The sequence below is a fragment of the Capricornis sumatraensis genome, chromosome 4 (genome assembly GCF_032405125.1).
Source record: "Capricornis sumatraensis isolate serow.1 chromosome 4, serow.2, whole genome shotgun sequence".
NCBI lineage: Eukaryota > Metazoa > Chordata > Mammalia > Artiodactyla > Bovidae > Capricornis > Capricornis sumatraensis.
Window position 1 is genome coordinate 31526715 of NC_091072.1, and position 23776 is coordinate 31550490.

The window sequence follows — 23776 nt, forward strand, 5'->3', positions numbered from 1 at the left end:
AACTGAATAATGATGTTACTCTAGGCTTATGATCTGTTTATAGAAAATTCGCTACATACAAAACTCTAAGAATCTTCTATTCCTCCATGACGGAGTTTTAAGTCTGTGCATACATGAAAAGGTTTACTCACTTTACCTAAAAGTGATTCGTAATTAACTGACGTCAAGAGACCATGCTTGCAGAGGTGGTGAATAGCAAATAAGAACTCTGGCGAGAGAGGATGTTCATCACGTGGCTTAAATTACAAGGCAGGAAACGCGAATGGTTTATCACTTTGGGGCTCTGGCTTAACTCTGTACTTCAAGTGGGTAATAGTGACTTATAACTAATTTTTAATTTTTCATTGCCTTGGTAGGATAACCAAAGCTGAATTTATAAATCACTTAGGGAAAACTTAGATAAATAGTTTAACATGAGCGTGTATGCAAATCTATGGTCTTTCTTTTATAAATCGCTTTAGAAGTGAGGAAGTCATTAACACCGAATGGCAGACTTTCTCATCCAAGGTGAGGCAGGCTGAGGAGCTGGAAATATTGGCAGGTGGTGGGGAACTCAACACATGTGCCCTGTTGGAGGGTCTAGGGCATCTTTATATATTGAAAAACGCTTGTCAGGACTCTGAATTATGGCAGCTTTGGAAAGACTCATGCCCCGAGGGACTGGTGGTGGCAAGGCGTGTTGCATTTCCTGGGTGGTGGTACCGGGAGGGGGCTTCCCAGGTGGCGCCAGTGGTAAAGATGTGCCTGCCGATGCAGGGGACATGAGACACGGGTTTGATCCCTGAGTTGAGAAGATCCTGGGAGGAAGGCATGGCAACCCACTCCAGTATTCTTGCCTGGAGAATCCCAGGGACAGAGGAGCCTGGAGGGTTATGGTCCATAGGGTTGCAAAGAGTCAGACACAACTGAGCACGCACGTTCCTGGGAGTCTGTGGGCTACAGTGGAGGGTACTAGCTGGCAGGGTATCTCTGTTCACCTGGGTTTGAGCCACCTCTGTGAACCTGGGCAACTCGCTCACACGTCTCTAAGTGCCTTCCAGCTCCCACTTCTAGAATTTGATGCATTTCACAGGGTGCTGGAGTCAGCTCCCCTCTTGGAAGGAAAGTGGGGTGGAATCTGGGTACCGGAGGACTGGGAAGAGCTCTGTGGCCCTTCAAGGCTGCCCCTGGGTGGGCCGACTCCACTCTGCAGGAGCGCAGATAGCAACCCAGGCGGGCAGGGGGGCAGATTCTGGCCCAAGGGGACCTCCTCCTCCTCTGAACTCAGGCAAGCGTGCTGCTGTGGGTGCTGCCCAGGTGGCTTTGGCCACAGACAGGGCGCGATGTGGACCAGCGCCCGCCTGCTGCCTCTTTCGGAGTCCTCCATTTCTAGAGCATCTCGCATAACAGATTTCCTGCTCAGCAGGTGAGAGAAGCAGCTTCGTTTGGGAGCAGGCTAAGACAGAAGGAGAAGGAAAAGGTGGTCCACAGAGAGTGTGGTGGGCATGGTTAGGGCGGCATCAAAGACAGAAACCTCCCATCATCTTTAAAGTGCTTGGGGACTGGTGTTTAGAGAAGGCGTCATACGTATGTGTGGGTCCGTCACTTAAAACCACATCCAGTGATTATGTCACGTGTGCAGCATGTTAACATCTGAAGGCGCATCTCACAGGAGGCGCAGCTGCGTATTCCATGCCCAGAAAATTCTACTACAAAGAATTTTCACCTACATTTTTCTTTGCATTCATTCAGACATGACCTCTGGGGAAAGCGGTGTGGAAAATGAAAGCAGCAATTCGCGTGTGTTTTTGTGCACCCCCCACCCCCATTTGAGGGTTAATCTCTAATAAGAGGAGAGAAAAAAAAAAAGACCCTTTGGTTGAGTGGAGTGACCTGATTCTTCCTGGATCAACATGTTATCAGGTTGAGGTTGTCACTACAAAGCAAGTATGATGAAGCCTGCCTTTTCAGACTAAAATCAAAGCCTTGGCCGGCCAGGCTGAAACTGCTGATCTAAGCATCCCCTAATCAGGCGGTCTATATGTAGATTTAGACATCTCCAGGAGGCTAGGAGACTATCAGGCCCAAACTGATTATTCTAATCAAGTGTTTTAATTAAGCACTTATTGCCAGGATCACAGGAATGGGGCCTGCTCTCAAGGAGTAATGGGCAGCATCTTTTTCCTCCTTCTTCATGGTGATAAGGTTTGGCTTTGTAAGGGTACATTTAACATTTTTTCTAAAGTAGGCCATGGAAAGAGTTTTCTGTGAATTGCACACTGATGAACAGGCTGTCTGGCCAGTGGACACCACAATCAGAAAAGAAAATAAAAGGTATGATCAATTGGGTTGCAGAGGAATCAATACCCCAACAACTGCATCTATTTGCATCTTCCACCCCCAAAACACAAAAGGAATCCTGGCTGGCCCAAGATATTTTTAAAAAATATATATAAAACACACACACATTGGGTTGGCTTTTATTGGAATGCCTAGATGCAATCTATAGTCATCAAGTTATGGAAAATTCAGGTCACATATAAAGTTAAGAAGGCAAATGAAAAGAACAATACAAATCAGACAAAATTTACATCTCAAAATATCATGAAAGCATTTTGACTGGCTTTGCCTAAAATACTTTGAATATCAATTTCTTTTTTTGTAAGCTAATTCTTTTCATTATACAGCCCCCTTCCCACCCTCCCAACTCTTAGAAAAAGGTCTTTTGTTTACATATTCCCCAAGGTCACTATTTCTTGTAAAAGCATGTCCAGATCACAAGTCTTTTTAGAAAGAAATAGGCTCATTATACCCACTAACAAGACACTAACTGGGTTGATTTGACTTCACCTAAAATAAGCACCAGGAGAAGACTCCAAATCTGTTATTTATCGGTGCCAGTGTGAAGGACCAGTCCACGTCAAGAGGAGGATAAGGTTATGATTTCACTTCCGTCATGTGGTACAAGCTTTTTTCATGGTCAATACATCTGAAATATTTCTGAGAATGTAGACTCAGAGCCTATTTCAACCAAAAGTACTGACAGCATGCTAAATACAGCCCTGCAGAAATGCCATGGAACAGAACTGCAAACACCTAAGTTAACAGTTAGAAAATAAAATGTAAAACAGAGCCATGTTTGTGTGGTTTGAAATCTCAGAGTTGTCTAAACTGGGGCTTCATAATACTCGCCAGAGGATTTCCAGGATAAAAAATATTACTGCTAATCTGTGCTTTCATTCTAATAAAATATCAGCATTCATTAGAAGATTAATTACTTCGGTATGCTCTACCAAATACACAAAGACAGTAATAGCACTGATACTGTAAATTCAGTAGCTATTTTGAAACTTTCCCAGCCCATCTGTTTAATAAACACGCCTACTGTGCAATTTAGAGTATGTGATACATACAAAGCAGTTAGAAAATTAATTTTCAATACATCACTTGAACCTTTTATATTTATTTACGACATGTTCACTTGCTAAGTTTTATCACCATTGTACATAGAGGAAAACAGTGTGTACTATAGCTCGATGAACTGAGAAAGATTTCCTAAAAATATTTTTGTGGCTGAATTTAGTGCTCACGAAAGAGACGTGCCAGCGTGGCTGAGCCGCAAGGAAGTGCAGATGCTTGGCGTGCCGGCACGCGGGCGGTAGGAGGGCACGGCTCTCAGCTCACTTCCAGCGGATCCACCACCCCTAGCTTCCCCGAGACAGAGCAGAGGCTGCCATTCAAACCAGCTCCGAGTTGGCTGGGTCATCTGGGCTTACAGGAGCTTTTGATCTCCCCTTTATGTCCCTCTTTGTGACCTGAGGGTCCAAACTCGAGACTAGCTGAGTGACCCTGACCTTCCCTGTCTGGATGTCTCACGCTGCTCGGTTTCTGCTAGCTTGCGGAGATCTTAAGACATGTTTAAGGTGCCGACTAACTACATCAGCTCCTTTCCCGCTCACAAAGCATCTGATGGGGCTCTTGCGCCTCCATCATGAAAAGAGGCTCCCAGGAAGGTAACAGTAAAACCCTGGGGTTAATGGTATCAACTCCCCCATAGACTTTTTAGGGGCGGAGAGAGGGACAGTGCCTCCTGCGCTGTTTGTTTTATGTATTTTTGGGTTTGTGTTTCGTGGCTTCCGTTACATTCCACCAGCCTTCGTTTTCTACCGTGCCTCTTAGCTGATAATGGTTGAGGACACTGGCCTGATGAAAAAGAGGAGGAGGAGAAAGGAGAAGGTCTCTGATTAGCCACCCACGTAGGATCGCACAGTCTATCCATCTAGTGATAGAAAGTTGCACGTTTTTTTTTTAACCTAATACAAAAATATTAACACTTCTGGACATTATAGGCATAAGTCGTTATATCTCTACAATATAATAATTTATACTGTACAGCTATAACAGATAACAAAAGGTGCAATCCTTTTAAAAAAATCACACAGTTCACATGTTTTTATCATTTTATTTTTTAAGTATAAACTTTTTAAACACTTTACATAAATTAACTCCTCTGAGACTAATATCTGATGTACAGTAAATTGTAATTCATATAAAAATCCATAAACAACTTGTCTCACATAATTTACAAAAAAATCAGGGTTTCCTTTGCTTATCAGTGACAAGGGTTCTATTTGCCAGTTTTCTTCCCCCCAAGGCAAACCACATAAGCATTGTAAAATTCCTTAGAAATCCCCGCCCTGGCAGCAGAAGTCACATGTGCCAATGTCCTTTTACAAACCAGCACAGGGAAAGCAGTTGGGTTGTCTAGAAACAGTAACTTTGCCCCACATTTTAAAATTAACAGATATTTATCACATCCTATGCAGAGAGACTACTTTTTGTAAGCAAAGGTCGACAACGGTAATACCTGGAAACACTGTATGCCTTTCTACCTTCGTCAGATACAGTGCCTCAGAGAACAAGATGGCCCAGAAGCAAAAGGTTTGGGCCACTTTCTTTAATGATCTGTTTTTCCTTGGAATACTTTCAGTCCAACTGAGTGCAGCGATATGCATATGTAAACATATTCTTTAAAGCCGATCACCTTTTAAGGTCATTCAGAAGGAAGTCTTTTGTTTTCTTTTTGTGGATTTTTTTAAAATAGCAGTCTGATTCTCCCGGAAGGCTCTTCGGTGCCGGAGAGTCCCCCTCGGATTGTGCTACAGACAGATCTGAGCAGAGGTGGGGGAATGGGGCGGTGTTGGGGCTGGAGGGGCAAGTGGTGCCCCGCCGGCTCGGTCCCCGCAGGGGTGGTGGCAGCGGCGCGCGCCTCCCTGCCGCCGGCCCGGGGGTTACCTCTTGCCGATCTCGCTCTGGCGGAGGAACTGGATGTTGTTGGCGCTGTCGGCCAGCTCGGGGTACTGCTCCACCGAGAGTACGTAGTACCCGTCGTAGCCCTGCACCTTGCCGGCGCTCAGCAGCTGCCGCTTCTCGCCCTCCGTCCAGAGGCGCGCGCCCTCCTCGCCGTCGCGCACGCGCTGCTGCTCGCGCGCCCAGGCCCGGGCGAGCGCGCGCTGCCGCGCCTGCTCCAGGATGCGCGCCTTCTCCTCGTCCAGGGTCATGCCGTAGCGCACGTGCAGTGCCAGCGCACCGAACTGCATCTCCACGTCGGCGAACCTGCGAGTCCTGCCGTTGACTACGGTGGTGGACTGTGACACGGTCACGTTGATGCCATTCTCCAGCGCCTTGCGGCCGCTGGTCAACCGCAGAGTGCCCAGGTCGCTCTCCGGCGTGCTGGTCTTGATGAAGTAGTGCGTGTCCTTGCCCTCGATGGTGAAGTGCAGGTTCTCCAGGTAGAAGGCGTTGTTGAGCACGGCCGCCACCTTGATGCAGTCCTCGTTGGCGATGTTCAGCACGTTGGTCTGCACGCGGCCCTGGCTCACAGCCAGCATGACGCCCTTGCCGATCAGCGACTTGACCGTGGCGAACCACAGCCACGACGGCGCGCCGCTGCCTTTGCGCCTGCTCACCTGCACCTCGGCCATCTTCCCCAGGGACAGGAAGGCCTTGGCCTGCCTCGCCACTTGCTGCTGGACTCCAAAAATGGGCTGCAGAGAGAAACAGACCCACAGGATGGGTTAGAGAACAGTCGGGCTCTTCTGGCCCCTGGGAGCCAGGCTTCCGGGGGGTGCTCCAGTTCTGGGCAGAAATGAAACGCGGGGGAGTGGGGCGGGGTGTGGCGGGGGGTTGTTGATTAAAACTTCAGTAGGTTCTTTAGACGGAGAAGGCAATGGCACCCCACTCCAGTACTCTTGCCTGGAAAATGCCATGGACGGAGGAGACTGGTAGGCTGCAGTCCATGGGGTCCCTAAGAGTCGGACATGACTGGGTGACTTCACTTTCACTTTTCACTTTCATGCACTGGAGAAGGAAATGGCAACCCACTCCAGTGTTCTTGCCTGGAGAATCCCAGGGTCGGGGGAGCCTAGTGGGCTGCTGTCTATGGGGTCTCAGAGTCGGACACGACTGAAGTGACTTAGCAGCAGCAGCAGCAGCAGCAGCAGCAGGTTCTTTACAAATGAAAAGGCTAAAAAACCCTGGGGGGAGGAATGCACTCAAGACCCCGCTGCCCTCAAGTTGATCCCAATATGTTTTGAAAGGTAAAAAGAGGTAACTCCATCATGTATGTGTCAAGAGCTTTTTAGTTTCTAATGTGGGTGAAATGGGCTTCCCTGGTGGCTCAGTGGTAAGGAATTCGCCTGCAGTGCAGGATTTGCAGGAGACTTGGGTTCAGATCCATGTGCCAGGAAGATCCCCTGAAGGAAGGCATGGCAACCCACTCCAGTGTTCTTGCCTGGAAATCCCACAGACGGAGGAACTTGGTGGGCTACAGTCCAAAAGGTTGCAAAGCAGCTACAAGACTGAAGCGACTTAGTCTGCACACATGAAGGTGGGCAAAATATTCAGGTTTTTGCCTTTTCTCTTTCTGTTTCTAGATACCCTTTTCCCAGGCTCACCCCATTTGGGGAACCAGCTTACCAGATGGTCCATCCCAGCAGCTTTCTCCATAGGCTGGTGAGAAAGCGCCAAAATGCAGAGGAAGGTTGCAAAGCCTGGGGGGGCTCCAGTTGGATCACCCAGTCCCACTTTAAGCTAAAGTCCCACTTTAAAGCACATGCTTTTAATTTACTTACAGGCGTGTGATTTAATTTAGGTAAACTCTGTACTGTCTCCTGGTGAACAGAGCTTTCAGCTGAATTTGACTGTATAACTGACGGACTGAAATGGGCCAGGATGAGCGCACAGTGGGCGGACAGCTGTCAACGAGTGTTTATCGCTTTAGGAAAACATTTGTTTTTTGCAGACTGAGGGACAGTGGGCCTTCTGCATTCACAAGGGTTTTAAATTGGGGGCATCTTAGGCATCTCTTAGACTACCAGATGTTCCTCTGGCCAGCATTTTCCCCAATTGGAAGCACGTGTTTCGTTTGCAGCGGTGAAAGACACACTTGTTTTCTATTCTCCAGGCATCCTTGATGTCTTTGCTGGCGATTCCCTAAGCTGTCCTTATGGTGCACTTCTCGTGACAGAGAACCTGAACTGTATGGAAAAGGCTGCCTAGGAAAAAAGGTGGCAAATCCATTTGTACAGTATGACTTAACTGTTTTCAGACATGTTGGAAAGTCATATGCAGTTATTACCTGCTCAAAGGCATTAGCAAACTTAGGGATGTCTTCATGGCACTTGATCAGTGCAGGTATATTTGCAATTAGCAATGTTAAAATGGCTCCCAGGTCCCGGAAACTGAATGGGTTTTGCTTTTTAAATGTGAAGGTGACATCTGAGAAAGGAATTGCTTTTAAGTTAAGTATGAAACATGTACCAGAAAGCAGAGGTATTGGCTTTGTGTGTATGTGTATGTGTGTTTTAGCCAGGCTTGCCTTTTCGTTTTGAGTTCATTGCGATTATAGGAAATTGCTCAAGGGGGGAAATTAATCTAAGAAACACTGTGCTCTCTTCTTATCATTATGGGGTAACCCAGTTTCTTGATCTTTAATTATTTTTGCTTTAAGCTAGAAATTCTGATATTTTGTTGTTGCATTGCTTTCTGATCTCTGAATGGTGGGAATTAAAAAGTGTCATTTTGTGAAATGGCAGCTTTGATTTTGCAATTTTCCATTCTTTCTCCTTTTATTTCTCAGAAAGGTTCCAGGCCTCCTGGTCTGTTAGTTTCAGGAAAATTTCATAAATACCTAGTGGTAGGTGGAGCTTTACCGGAGGCCATTTTATTTTTAATCTTTTTCCCTTGAAAACATGACTAACATTTTAAAGAAGTGGAACTTTGTGGCATTGTTGGTGAGCTGCTAATTTGTAACATGAATTCCCTGTCCTCCTGTTTATTGTATCTTTGCCTTAAGGTCCCGAATCTTATAAATGTGCATTCCTGGGGTTCTCTGTAGAAGCCCTGCACTCAACAACGAGCTTTCATATTTTATTACTATTTGATAATGTCTTTCTGTTTTTATTAGCATCACTAAAAGCAGACTGAAGCCTGTTTCACAGGCCCCTGGTCTGCTGAACAGAAATGCAAGACAGAAGTGGTGCTTTCTTTCCTGAGTCAAAAAAAAAAAAAAAGTCTTTGGTGCCCAGGGAGTCTGATTAAACAGGGGACTATAAGACACAAGCAAGCCCTTTGTCACCCTCCAGAGTTTCGCTTTTTGTCTCTTACCGGTATATCATCCCACTGCTGACTCTTCACGAGTTCGTAAGAAGGCTCCGTTAAATCAAATTTGGGGACAGGGAACCCTGGAATAGCATTGTGCAGATGGAAGCCAAAGGTCACCAGCCAGCTGTTAACATCTAGGAAAAGAAGATCCAAAATGAAAGACTTCCGAGTTCACTTTGTGCTTTCCGACACTGAGAACCTTACCTGAAAACCCCGCCTTCACAAATGGTAACCTGAGCAAGAGCTCCTGTTTGCCTCTGCCCTACAATTAAACACACTATTTTCAGACATGGTAAAAATACCTTCAGTAGCAGAAGGAAGTGAGGCAAGGGCTACAGACAGTGTGGATAATAGAGACTCACTTAGACAGATGGGTACCCAGTCCCACCTGGGAAGTTGCAACCCGCGCTGGTAATAGTGTTTTTTTTTTTTTAAAGTTGAATAACAATGCCTAGCAGTGTGAAAGAGACATGGTTGTTGAACACAAATGACATCTGTAGTTAGTGAAGGATGGTCTTAACTAGAAGTCCTGTGTTATTAGCATTCCAAAGTGGCTGCCCAAGGATATGCAAGTTTCCACCACCCATTTTCTATTAATAAAAACCCCACATCGAGTGTATGAAAATCAACAGTCAACTCTTAATCAAAGATGAATGCCAAAAGCTGGCCGAGGGCATGGAAGTTCTGATTCCCATCAGTTCTGACTTCAAAGGCTCACTGCACACAGGTGGAGACAAACTTTTAAGGGAGAGAAGCTGGAAACCTTTAAGATGGTATTTTAAAATATTGCCATGTGACTCCAAAAGCCATTACACTGAGAATAAAGCTTTTATTCTATTCTGGAGGTTATACTGTTACACAACTACTCAGCAGGCTTGCAGCTTTATGAGTACAGTTGGGTGTAGATTATTTTATATATTAAGCACATTGCTGGAAAATTTGAAATTGCATTTCACCTAATATATTTTATGCTGTTCCATCTCTCTTTTGATGTTTTTCAAAAAATGCTGCTGTGGCATTCCCGGGCGTCCATGTTGCTAGGAGAGGGTGAATTCAGGAGCGGTGGGTTGCCAGCCTCTCGGGCAGCCACTGTCAACACCTCTTAAATAAGCAGTGGGGCACTGCTTGTTGGAATGATGGAGGTCACTTGCTCCCTGATTCCTTCTCCAGGGCACCAACTCACACCTCTCTGTCAGGCTGGCAGGTCCCTTTCTGCAGGCATCATATAGGCTATAAACTTAGTGGTATGCTCCCTCTTTTTTAAATTAAAAAAAATATTTATTTATTTGGCCAATATATATTTATTTGGTCTTGGTTGTGGCACTCAAGATCCTTCACTGTGGCCTGAGCTGTCTAGTTATGGCAAGAGGACTTAGCTGTGCCAGGGCATGCAGGATCCTGGTTCCCCGACCAGGAATCGAACCATAGTCACCTGCACTGTGAGGCAAATTCTAAGCCGCTCAACCACTAGGGAAGTCCCATCCCTATTTTAAATGGAGAGCTGGTGGTGGTGGCGGTGGAGAGAGAAAAACCCCAAGTTCGTTGCATAGGAGAGAAGTTATATATGTGTGTGCGCGTGCATGCATGTGCATAAAATTGGAGGGGGGCATGGTTTATGTTTTAGAGAAAATTTTTGAATGGCGTTAGAGGTACTCCTACTGTGAACGCTGTCTGTGAAGCAGTGAGAAATCAGAGGCTCTTAACATGTTGAAGGTTAGTGCCCAGATACTGGGACATGAATGTAGATGTGTACTGGGGAACCCTGAAGGAGAATACCCATTTGGGTGTTGCTGAGTCAGGATGCCGACAGCAGGGACTTGGAGCGGGTTTGTTGGGGAGAGAGCTAGGCGAAGCTGGAGACAGTCTGTGGAAGCGGGAAGCAGATGTGAAATGAACAGGGGCAGTATTTTGAGAGCTGTACTGAGAACTGAGAAGACAGAACATCCTGGCATGCTTCAAATACTGAACAAGGAGAGAGACAGCCAGACGGAGCATCTAACACGAGGCAAAAACAAAACAGAAAACCCCAAACCAAACCAAACACAGAAAAAGAAAACGGGGAATAACCTTCCTCTAGGAAGCATAAACAAGGGGGTTAATTATGGCAGTGTAACTCAGGAATAAAGTGGAAACAGAAGGGCTCAGTGTCCCTGGGGCCGAGGATGAGTGGAGATCTCTGCTCGCTGAAGGGAAGCCCTGTGGACTGTGGGTGGGAGTGTAAACTTGTGCAGCCACCAAGGAAAGCAGGATGGAGGCTCCTCACAAAGCTAAGACCCGAATTCCCATGTGATCCAACAGTCTCTCTTCTGGCTAGTTATCCCCCAAATGCAAAAAGACTAATTTGAAAAGATACACGCTCCTCTGTGTTCACTGCAGCATTCTTTCTTACAATAGTCAAGATAAGGAAACGCCCTAAGTGCTACATAGATGAATGGATAAGGAAGAATCGGTGTATGCCTATACATACCTACACACACAATGGCATGTTAGTCACAAAAAATAAAATATTTCCATTTGTAACAACATGGATGGATCTTGAGAGTATTATGCAAAGTGAAGTAAGTCAGATGGAGAAAGACCAATACTGTATGATTTCACTTGCATAACTTTTTTTTTTTTTGCTGCACCACATGGTGTGTGGGATCTTAGTTTCTTGATCAGGGATTGAACCCCGGACCCCTAGCAGCAAAAGTGTAGAGTCTTAACCATTGGACCCCCAGGGTATTTCCCTAATTCCTCTGAAACAAATAATCAAACCAAGCATGCAGTAGAGACCGGAGTAGTAGTGGCTACCTGGGGGGAGGAGACGGGGGGAAGGACAAAGTGGATTAAGGGCATCAGCTTTCTGGTGACAGATGTTGAATAAGTTTTGGATGGTACACTGTAGTGTATACAGACGTAGAAACATAATGTTGTACACATGAAACATACAATGTTATAAAGCAGTGTTACCTCAATAAAGAGTAATAAAGCTTATTACAGAGAACTAGAGTTTTGCTTGGGCTTCCCTGGTGGCTCAGATGGTAAAGTATCTGCCTGCAATGCAGGAGACCTGGGTTCGATCCCTGGGTAGGGCAGATTCCCTGGAGAAGGGGATGGCTACCCACTCCAGTATTCTTGCCTGGAGAATCCCATGGACAGAGGACCCCGGTGGGCTACAGTCCATGGTGGTCCAAAGAGTCGGACACCACTGAGTGACTAACACTTTCACTTTTTTTCCACTACTACTTAAAGCAGAACTGTATGTTATTGTATTTTATACCACAAAGTAGGATTGCTATTCCCATTTTATTGTTGCGGAAACAGACTCATAAAGTCATGTGACTTGTCTAAAAGGCACATGACCTGTTGTGGGAGAGGCATTCAGATTGGAACTCCAGTTTGGGGGCTTCAAGGTCATGTTTTCTGCAACCCCCCCCCCCCATGTCCCTTCCCTTCAAATGGCATGCCTAGATTCCATGTCATTTCAGGAAATCTGTGGTCTTGTGCACTGGCTGGCAGAATAGGAAGTAAGAGACCATGTCCCAGTGTCACTCTATTGGTTTCTCCTTGGTTTCATTGAAAACATTAGACATTCGATTTTTTTTTTAAAGACATTTGATTTTGCAGGAGGAAGGCATCAAGTTAAACCCCCAGCAGTTATTTTATGGATTCAATGATTAACTCAGTACTTGGAAAGGAAAAACAATTCTGCTTACCTGTGATGTAGTCTTTCACATCATGGATTTTGCTTGCTGGGTTGTTATTCCTAAACATATACAGGTTAAAGGGAGCTGGGTCCTTCCCAATTCTTTTCCAGATTTCTATGTCAGGTGTTGTCCACCGTCCTGCCAAAATGTCATAATCCCTTTCTCCAAAATGGATTAATTTTGTGAGTGGGTCATACAAGCCACCGTGAAATCCAATTACCAGCTGGAAGTCAATATTGGAGTCGAAATAGATCTCACCATAGGCGGTGTACTGAATCTGTTTGAGCATAAGCCCGTTGCTACTGAAAACAGCCAGGGGTGTCCCTGTGTTGTCTGATGCGATGTAGAATTCATCCCCGCTGCTGATTTCCATGGCAAAGAGATGTCCTTGGAGATCATAATAGAGGGAGGTGATCTCTGAACTCGAGTGGTTGTAGACGTGAGTAATTCTGGTGGGGTAAGTGAGGTCCGCATAGAAAAACTGCAGGTGCTGTCCCAGACTGGTCTTGCTGGACACGCGCCTCCCCAGGCCATCGTAACGATAGATCACCGTCCAGCCGCTGCCTTTACTGTAGACGCGGGTCAGAAGGCCCTTGGAGCTGTACTCGAAGATCTCGGTGCCTCTCTGGCGCAGGAAACCATCCTCATCCAACCGGTACTGAACGTCACCCAGCCGGGTGATCCTGTCTCGCAGGTCGTAGCGGAGCGGGGTCAGCCGCGCGCTGCTACTCGGATTCAGTAAATGGAGATTCCCATTCAGGTCGTAGTTATAACGCCACATGATTTTTTCATTCAGGTAGACCGTCTGGAGCTGTCCGTCGACGTCATACTCATAAGCGTACTTGGTGGTGTTGGCGAAGGGCCCTATTTTAATCTCTCTCTTGGTTACCCGACCCATGTTGTCATACTGAATTGTAATCCAGTACATGAGGGACCTGAATATCTCATACTGAATCTCCTTGATCCGGCCGTGGGCATCAAAGTGCTTTGTGTAAGTCATGACAGCTGTGGAAATGATCTGGTTAATATCGTAATAGATGACGCCGAATTTTCCGAACTGCTCCACTTTGCCTGAAATGTCGTCAAACTGATAGAGGTCAATGGGCAGGGGAGTCTCATTGATGACACCCTGCATGCTGGTCACCCGAAAACTGTTGTCATAGCTGTAGTCGAATCTCGCGTTCACCATCCCATCTTCACTGAAGCGGAAGATCTGCCTGTCAATCAGGGGGCCGATTTGCCTGTATCTAATGGTGCAAATGAAACCATCGCTCTGGAGGTTTACCGTTTTGAGGACTCCCGCCGTCTCATCGTAGGTGAAACTGACCCGCGTACTGTCGTATAAGATCTCCGAGAGCCTGGTCTGCCTTCGATACTTGAATAAGACCCTCCTGCTGGTCCCCAGGAAAGCCGTCTGCAGAAGCAACCCCTCCTCATTGTAGTCGGTGATGACCGAGGCGTTGCTCTCCGGGGGGTTGTATATGTTGCGGTAGTAGCCGATGGAGCGGATGGTCTGCATGGTGTGGCGAGCCACGCTGGGCATGGTGATGGCAGAGAGCTGGTCCCACATGTCGTATTCAAAGATGTACTGCCGCTGGCTATGGAGCAGAAGCACCATGGACTGCAAAGAGGGAGCATGCCATTAGCCGATATTTGCGAATGCGGGGGCGGGAAGTAAAAGTAGATGTAGTGACCACAAAGACGCAAAAATAGTCCGCCTGAGAAAATGATTTTTGTTTTAATTGAGTTCTCCTTGACCTTCCCTGTCCTTAACGATTTCCTGCCTAATTTGCCTGGATGCTTAATTGCCAGCGGTTTCGCACTGAGTGCCTCAACTCTCATAATGGGCTGTCAGGATCAGACTTTTTTTTTTCTTGTATCCGGCATTCACAGCCAAGCAGCAGATTGTCAGTGGATCTGGATAAGTCATAATACAAGCATGAGCAAAGCTGCTTCAAAGACAATATTTCATGGGGAAAACGGCATATGGGAAGTGCAGTCCTGTCCATAATTAGCAATTATTTAGTAAGGTGGCTTTTCCCCAAACATTTAATGGAAGAGCCATTCAAATCATGCTTGAATTTCCAGTGGACTTGGAGGAGGAGCAAAGCACTCAACATATTTATTTTATAAAGAAGAGACATAAAATTAGCCCCTAAAGGGATTGTGTGTACATAAAGCATCATCAGCAACACTGCTTGGTTAATCGCTTGGTGAACAAGAGCTGTCAATGCTCTCATTAGGAATATGGATCCAGAGATGGTTTTTTGTTTGCAAATTCTTTATATGACATCTGAAATGACACTGAAATCTGCATTCTGAAATTTCCTTTTGTAAGAACCAAATCTAACTTGTCCCTTAGGTGCAGTAAGGATGGTTTCTGGGCTATACACTGCTTGGGTGCTAAGTTATGAGGTGAATAAATATATGACTCAACATAAGCTTGGCTTATTCTTCAAGTGATTTCAGAATGACAAAAGATAGTTTATTAGGCCAAGGGAGAGGTCAACCCGGAGGCTGGTTTGGTAGCTCTGCAGTGGTACAGAGAGCGGCGGTTCTTTCCTCCGGGGGGCTCCCTCTAAACCCTGTTAGACCAAATGGAGTGATAGCTGAACTGGGTGGATGGTCAGATTAGGAGCCGATCCCCCTCTCTCTCCCCCTGACACCGGGATGTACTCTTTGCTTTTGACATAAAAGTGCATAACCCCTTGTCTAGGCTTACTGCTTCTCCTATCGTCTGCTGTTTTTCAAATGCAGTTTGTCTGACTCAGGCTTCTGCAGGATCTCCTCCATGGACACATCTGGGGGCAATTTTTGTGTGCAGGTTGTGTGACCAGTGTCTTGAGACTTGTTGCTAATGGTTTGAGTTCTTCCAAGGAAGGCCTGGACCATTGCTGAATTCACAGAACCCTGTTGGCAGTCACTTAGAATCACGTATGGAGAAGGCAATGGCACCCCACTCCAGTACTCTTGCCTGGAAAATCCCATGGACAGAGGAGCCTGGTAGGCTGTAGTCCATGGGGTTGCTAGGAGTCGGACACGACTGAGTGACTTCACTTTCACTTTTCCCTTTCATGCATTGGAGAAGGAAATGGCAACCCACTCCAGTGTTCTTGCCTGGAGAATCCCAGGGACGGGGGAGGCTGGTGGGCTGCCATCTATGGGGTCACACAGAGTTGGACACGACTGAAGCGACTTAGCAGCAGTAGCAGAATCACGTAGGTAGTAAAATATTACTTGCTTTGCCATGAATAATGCTGGCTTAGGGTGCCTGTCCTGGTGAGGAAATGGAAATAGTTTGGGTGGATTTTAGGGATTTGGGAGAGATGCTGAGAACGTGCTCATTGGCTTTTCTGACCCCTGTTGATACATGAAGGTGATCTCTATTACGGCTGGGTCACTTTGACAGCGGCTCTTATCAACGGTATGCCCCTTGGCTCCCTTTAAAGATTTTTCAGTCACATTACGGTCACTACTCTCAATGTCGGGGGTCCGGGAATTTATTTTATTAGTTTATTTTTGGCCAAGAGATCTTAGTTCCCTGACCAGGTCTTTAGGAAGAGGAGTCTGTGTATAGTCCGTCTAGAATTATCTGAGCTGACTTACATGCACGAGGCTGGTCCAGAGCACCTCTGGGGGAGAGCAAGATGGGGTGCGTGAGGGGCACAGCGATGCAGACATGAGTGTGTGGAGGACAGAGGTCACTCCGCACAGTCGAGGAAGGGCACTCTGAGGTTGCGAGCGGCACTTGTGCCTCAGTGGCCCTGTGGCTGCTGGCGGAGAGGATCACTGGGAGCAGTGGGAGGCACCGAACTCAAAACCAGGGCGAACCTTCATCTCAGAGGGGAATGAAACCCCTCATGAAGATGCTCTCTGCAGGACTCTCTCTCAGAAAGGAATGCCGAGGAGGTGGTCCTCCCCATACCTCCTTTTGCTTTCATTCCCTTTTAACCCTGGTCACTACCTGAGACCTGGCGCCCTGCACACGTGTACCTGCATCTTTCTTGGTAGCATGTTACTGTCTTAAGCATGGGTTCCCTTTCAGTGCAGACCAAAGGGGAGAGGGCCCGGAGGCCCGGAAATGTGGCTTGCTTAAGAAACGGCTTCTTTTGGTTACTGATGCGTAAATAGGATCTATAGGCTTTTTACCGTTATGTCGAAGCTCTGCCAGGAACGACACATACCTGACAGCTTTAACTGTGCGAACGTGTAAGGCGCTTTCTGAAACGAAAAAGCTCGTGCTGAGATGATTTACAAATGACTTACAAGCTCAAGGTCTAATGTGTGAATGTTGTCCACGGATGAGCTTGGCAGGTGGGCGGTGGTGGTGTTTGTTTACAGCGTAAGTCATGTAAAAGGGTCTCAGAGAGCCAAACTTTACTAAGAAGAAACACCGTGGCTGATGCGCAGAATCCTCCGTGCTCTAAGGCTGTGACTTACATATGGATGCTCAGAATAGTAAATGAAACTCAGTTAAGTACCGGTGGCCCCGCCTCCTGCCCCGCCCTTCCCCACTGTGCGTCCGGGCAATTTGCACGCTGGAAAAGACCAATCATTGCTTTCCTATGTTCCCTCTCTGGGTGCAGCGTACCTTTTCCAAGTATGTGTAACTCCAGGTTTTACCGTCAGCAAAAACCCGGGACACAATCCTTCCCTGTCCGTCATAATCGACTTTCTCGCTGGTGGTTCCTCGCTGGATGCTGGCAATTTGACCCGTGGACGAATAGGTGACATTGACGGCCATCAGCTTGCTGCTCGGCAGCCAGAGAGTCGGATGCCCTGCCGTGTCGTAGGCGATCCTCAGGAGAAATTTACGGTGGTCATCATAGATCTTCTCCGTCTTTGTCGTTCGATCAAAGTCAACTGAAAGGAGGTTTCTGCCATTAACCTGGTACAACACAAACAAGATGATAAAATAAATCACGCTGTCCCAACACCAGCCCCTTATTACTCTTCAGGGTCCCTGCTATTGTTTAAACACCATTTATGATGATTGATTCTCTTTGTCAGTAAATTAATTTAGCAACTTCTTGGGTACAAGTGCAAGGCAGTAGATTAACTGCTCTTTTAAAAGGTTTCATTAAGCAGAGAGACAGCCTGGCGTTTGTTCAAAACCCTTTCAATTAAATTTTGTAAACTTAAGCAACTGATAAGAAAAATGCCAAGATGTATTTACTTTCAAGTTTGCTCCAAAGATAGGAAGGTGGTAAGCCTGACATCGCTGCAAATTACTCAAAGCCCCGCCCTCCCAGAAGACACTGGGAAATAACTGCTCACTAGATTAATCATGGCTACATTAAATAAAACGGTGGTAAATGTGATTCCAGCCCTTTGAAGAACAGTTAAGTAGAAGCTGGAGTCCACATTACTGTAAATTATTAATCAGTTTAAATAGCAGGAGGTTACAAACACGATCCTCGCTTTGGGCTGAGTGCTGAAATGTCACAATTTTTTGGAATGCCTTTTTCTTTGATAACATCTGGTTAACTGGCAAGGACTTCAGATCCTTCGCTCCCACATCTATACAGTCTGACCACTGTGCTTACTTTACAAATTGAGCCCCATGTTGTCCTAGGAGCTCTGTGGGGCTCTCTGCCACGCTCAGAATCCACAACTACATCTGGCTTTACTGTCTGTGATCCAAGGTGCACACCAGCCGGCGTTCGTTGCTACGGTGGACCCGTGGCCTTGGTTAAATTCTGCTTTATACACGATCTACAGGGTTTGCAGAAGGCCAGGGCCAGTCCATTCTTTTGATTTTCTACTGCCCCTTTGTGATAATGGTGGCTTCTCCATAACAAAATGCCCCTCAACTGCTCAGACTGTTACAAGTTAAATGGGAAAATCTTAACCTTAAATGACCATGTATGTCCTAGCTAGAACCTTCAAAATGGACAACTCCAGTTGATCACTTATACACACACACACACACCCTGTAGAAGGAAATGACAGCCCACACCAATATTATTACCTGGGAAATCCCATGGACAGAGGAGCCTGGTGGGCTACAGTCTATGGGGTCAAAAAGTTCACAACAGAGCAAATGAACACCACCACATACACACACCACACTAGTACATGTAAATACATATTTATGTACCTATAAAAGATACATGTATATTTATGTAAAATCTGGGATAAACATTTGTGTCTTCTATCATGGCCATTAAACAAGACCCATGAAAAAATACTCCTTAAGCTTTTATTTCAACTCTTCCAATTAGCTCTTCAAGGGGAGTACTGTGAAGTCCACAGAAAGATAAAGATACCAGCTGAAAAGAAGTTTATGTCTAAAGGCAAAGTGATTTTTGGGGAAAAATGTCCAGAGAGATGATCCACAGCATATGAGAAAGCGGAGCCTGGATGAAGTTAGGAGAGCTTAATTTTTCAGTTCTGTCATTGTAGATCCCTAGGTCAGGAAGATGCCCTGGAGGAGGGCATGGTGACTCCGGTATTCTGGAGAATCCCTTGGACAGAGGAGCCTGGTGGGCTATGGTCCCTAGGGTCACAGAGTCGGACATGACTGAAGCCACTTAGCACCCACACATGATGTAGGAAAAAGAAAACTCTCGGCCACAGAGCAACTGGTTAGCGTTGGTATGGGTATGTGTGTGCGTTGGAGGAGGAACCTGAGAATCTGAAAGCCCCATTTCCGCACCCACAGGGTCTAGGAGCTGCACAACTCTGGGCTCGTGGCCCTCAGAGTCTGTTTCGTCTCTCTGTAAATAAAGAGGTCGGATTGGAGTGTCAACTACAAATTAGTACTTGCCATGTGTATGTATTAGTTGCTTAGTCATGTCCAACTCATTGTGACCCCATGGACTGTAGCCTGCCAGGCGCCTCTGTCCATGGGATTCTCCAGGCAAGAATACTGCAACAGCTTGCCCTTCTCCAGGAGATCTTCCCAGTCCAGGGATTGAACCTGGGTCTCCCACATTGCAGGCATATCCTTTATGGTCTGAGTTCCTAGGGAAACCCTGGGCATTTGCCATCTACCTCTTACAAGGATTAAATCATGTGCTACTTCAGCTTCTGACTTTCAGCATCTCCTGAAAGGAGTTCAGGGTGGAGAGCAGAAATGAGACACTGTGCCCTGGAAAAGCTGGCAGGACAGGTCTTCAGAAAGACACTCTCAGGGGCTGATTTCAGGAACCCAATGCTTCTCATATCTAGAAAAGCACTAAATTCCTTCATGGTGACGTCTGCTCCTTGTGACTAACAGAAATCTCCTGGAAAAATATGTGCTTGACTGCATGTATTGTATACCCCTTCTCCAAAGTCACATATATACTGACCCTTCCCTTCTCTTTGGAACAGTTTCTCAGAGCTATCATTTTATATGATTCTGACTCGCCAGCTGAAGGCTTTCTGGGCTTCCGTTTTCCCAAGTGGAAGTGTCTGCAGATTAGTAGCTTTCTGTGAATTCTGTGAGACTTTACAAGTTTCTCTTGGAAAAAGCCTGATGAAGGCACCACTTGCCGAATGCTTTGTGTACCCTGGAAGGAAGCTACTGGCTAATGTTATAAAGATACATTTTGAAGTCTACAAATTTGCAGATTTGATTTGATATCAAAGTAACTCAGTACTGGACTGGCAGAATTCAACTCTTCAGCTTTTATTTGCACACTTATGATGCCTGAGCTTCCCTCGTGGCTCAGATGGTAAAGAATGTGCCTGCAATGCGGGAGACGGGGGTTTGATCCCTGGCTGGGAAGATCCCCTGGAGGAGGGCATGGCAACCCACTGCAGTATTCTTGCCTGGGAAATCCCCATGGACAGAGGAGCCTGGCGGGCTGCAATCCACGGGGTCGTAAAGGGTCGGACACGACTGAGCACACAAGTGATGCCTGAAGAAGCGGCTTTACACAATTTAAATGCTTTCTGAGAGCTCTTGTGTTTCTCATATCGTGACTTGGGAGGGAAACATAAGCCCCAGAGTGTTTAGGCTTGCTCTCCTTTGCCCTTCCTCGGGGTTATTCCAGGCTGCGAACAGCCAAGCAAGACCGCCCGTGTAGAGAGCGTCTGCGGACAGTGCGGCCCACGGCCTTGCCCCACCTTTTTGTGATTTACTTGCATTCACCTTAATTTGTATCTCGGATCTTTATCGCCTTCCTGATTCCTCCTTGTCTCCACAGTGTTTCCTCTGGATCGAGCATAACAGAACATCTGCCCTGCAGATCTGGTAGGACCGTTGGACTGCGATGGTAGAAGGGCCAAAAGACAGGTCTGGGACCCCTTCTTTGTAGGCCTGCACCCCGCTCCTGGGCTTCTGATTCGTCTCCTTGGTTTGGGACTATGACTACACCACACTGAAGCGTCTAGAGCGTCTAACATGGCCACCCTGTGAGCCGCCACACCAAGCACATCACATACAGAAACACCTTGAAACACCACGAGACCAAACATCTGGGAAGCGCTTAACATTTTCCTCTTATCCTGACTAATGCCTTTCTTGGGTCCTCCAACTGAAGAGATGAGGAAAGAATCAGAATGTGGCTGTTTTTCTCCACACTCCAACACAAGCCAAGGTTTTCACTGTTCTTACTATTTCCAGACACCAACCACTGTTATTCAATATGTAACGTTTCAGAAGATACTAACAACAAACAAAGGATTAGGCTCCAAAATATACAAACAGCTTATGGAGCTCAATATCAAAAAAGCAAACAACCCAATCAAAAAATGGGTGGAAGACCTAAATAGATATCTCTCCAAAGAAGACACACAGATGGTCAAGAGGCACATGAAAAGATGCTCAACATCACTAATTATTAGAGAAATACAGATCTCCACCCCATCCCCCAAGGCCCTAACGTTCTCCTTTGGCAGTTGCACACACAGTGTGACACAATCCCACTTAACTATACCTGTATGAACCATGGCAATTCTGCAAACTTGTTTTGACAGTCATAAAGGGCTGGCATTATTGCATGCCCCAAAGGCCTTTAATAAATAACATTTAAAAACATCGTTACATCATATACTTCACCAAAGATGAAAAACCTACATAGTTGTTAAAATACCTTCAGCTACATGACAGTGAATCCAAATGTTGTGACTAGGTAAGAGGCCACCATGAATTCCTTTGTGATGTACAGTGTTTCTTTGAGCTAAGCATAGAAAAATCTCCATTTTTCTATGGAAAAATGGTGGCAGTTATCGAGAGGGAAGGAGTTTGTTCCCTCTGGAAGGCTTGAAAAACTGAGGCTCAAACAAGTTAAACAGTGTCTGTCTGTCTGACAACACAGGGCACGATCAGACCACATGCAGGTATCTGCCATGTGGGTCAGTATCTCGCCTCCCTGGTGTCCTTGTTAGAACGTCAACTGTCTGCAGATGGTTTTGCGTCCCCTCCACAGGTCAGAAGTGCCAACTGCTCTGCATGGCCCCCTCCAGGCCTTGCCGCTCAGATTATACAGTGAGACACAGGATGTCACACACACGTGACGGGCATAGTAAGAGGTACATAACGGTCTTCGGAGCTATCATGTCTAGGTATGCCTTGAAATACCGCTTTGGCTTTCAAGTTTTGAGAATTCTTTTTCAAACAATTCACTAAGTGTTTTCCTTTAAGGATAAGAGTTCTGGCTAAGCTTAGATTACATTTTTTTTTTTTTTTTGACACGGACCATTTTTAAGGTCTACTGAATTTGTTACAATATTGTTTCTGCTTTATGTTTTGGTTTTCTGGCCAGGAGGCATGTAGGATGTTACCTCCCCAACCAGGGATTGAACCAACAGCCCCTGCATTGAAAGGCGAAGTCTTAACCACTGGACCACCAGGGAAACCCCCTAGAAGATGACTTTTCATTATTCAGATGCCATTATAATTTTGGGGAATTGATCAAAGGCTGATTCCAAGTTCAACCACTGACAAAAATCAGGACTATTAAAAACAAGCAACTGTTATGCAGGTCCTTAAAAAAAAAAAAACCAAATATGTAGGTACAAACAAGTGAGCTAAGGAATTGTCAAATCTTTGTTCTGTTTTCCCACGATTTCCTCTACTGGTTATTCCTATATATCCAACCCCTTTTCCTCTTAATACGGTTTCACAGAAAATGCTTTTCATGTTGCTCATTTCTTTTACAATTTTTCCTTTTCTCCTCTTTGCCTTTTTTTTTTTTTAAAGCCACTGCATCTAGCGTCTATCTATTATATCCATGTGATCTGTTCGATCTAGAGACAGGTTTGCTTCCTGCAGTCAGACGTTGGCAAGGATGGGCTATTCCTACAGCTTCTCTCTCAGAAAGACCTAAAGGCAATAACGGAATCCATATTTTAAGCCTGGCTCTTTCTCATTCTTTCGTTTATTGAATAAAGATTTGACTGCCCACCCATGGGTCAGGCCCATAACTTCAAAACAAAAAGCACTTTCTGCTAGAAGATAACGAAAGGTAAAAGAGGCAATGCCCTCCTGAGCAGCCCAAGTGGGAAAGAACCCACTTGCGCCCGATCCTCCAACCAGATTTTCAGAGCATCTCTTTCTCCCTGGAATTCCTCTCTTAGGAGCCACAGAGGGGTGGAATGACCAGGCATGGCTGGCACATCCAAGCTTATCTTGAAAATAAGAAACCTTCCCTTGTGATCTTGGCGCCGTCTCCACGTGAGCCATCACACAGATCTGCTGGAAGTCTCCTTTCAGTGCGACTGAACAGGCCGTTCTTAAATACTGGATTTTCTGAAACAGCCTGCCGAGGCACTGTCGGTCAGCTATTTAGAAACAAACTAACACCCATGCTTGTGTGCGCTGGTCTCTTCCTCCCCAAAGGAAGATTCACTTACAATCAGGCTGAGAAGCAGAGACTTAAAATTGGATTTTCCCTCTGCTCTTCTTAATTTCTTTTTCTGTCTAGGAAAGCAGTGTTAGAGGGAAATAAAAGGATGCACTTAGGCCAGCTTGTCTCAAAGAACAGTGGGCCACGTGTTACGTGGTCACTTTCAGGGCAAAGCATTTCCCTGGTGTTCCCTCTTCTGCAGCTGTGTTTTCCTCACCAGTGAGCTAACCAGCTCTTTCCTGTGCATCTGTCGTGGGGGTCTATATGCCCACTATTTGTGCCTGTGGTTCAGATTCTCTGGGTTAGAGTTACAGAATATGTGGTCATGCCTTCTGTTTTCAAAGGACTCTCACATCATCTCACTTGATTCTGTAGCAATTGTGTGAGACCGTGGCAGGGTAGGGCAGTCAGTTATATTTATCTGTAAAACAGACAATCTGCATCAGGTCTGTGGCTTCCCAGGTGGAGCAGTGGTAAAGAATCCACCTGCCAGTGCAGCACATGCAAGAGGCACGGATTCCATCTCCAGGGTCAGGAAGATCCCTGGAGCAGGAAATGGCAACCCCCTCCGGTATTCCTGCCTGGGAAATCCCATGGACAGAAGAGCCTGGTGGGCTACAGTCCGTGGGGTCACAAAGAGTTGGACAGGACTGAATATATACACTC

The 23776-nt window shown here is 46.1% G+C and overlaps 1 protein-coding gene across 9 annotated transcripts in view; it reads right to left on the minus strand.

Annotated features, from left to right (window-relative positions):
* Positions 1-5270: 5270 nt before the first annotated feature.
* Positions 5271-23776, minus strand: part of TENM3 (teneurin transmembrane protein 3) — a 454861-nt gene continuing 436355 nt past the window's right edge. For all 9 annotated transcript variants that reach the window (XM_068971252.1, XM_068971251.1, XM_068971249.1 and 6 more), the window contains 4 exons: positions 16924-17220; positions 12342-13953; positions 8647-8777; positions 5271-6026 (listed from right to left, as the gene is read on the minus strand). In XM_068971252.1, the coding sequence (XP_068827353.1) occupies positions 5271-6026; positions 8647-8777; positions 12342-13953; positions 16924-17220 (2796 nt within the window). The remainder of the gene's footprint in view (positions 6027-8646; positions 8778-12341; positions 13954-16923; positions 17221-23776) is intronic.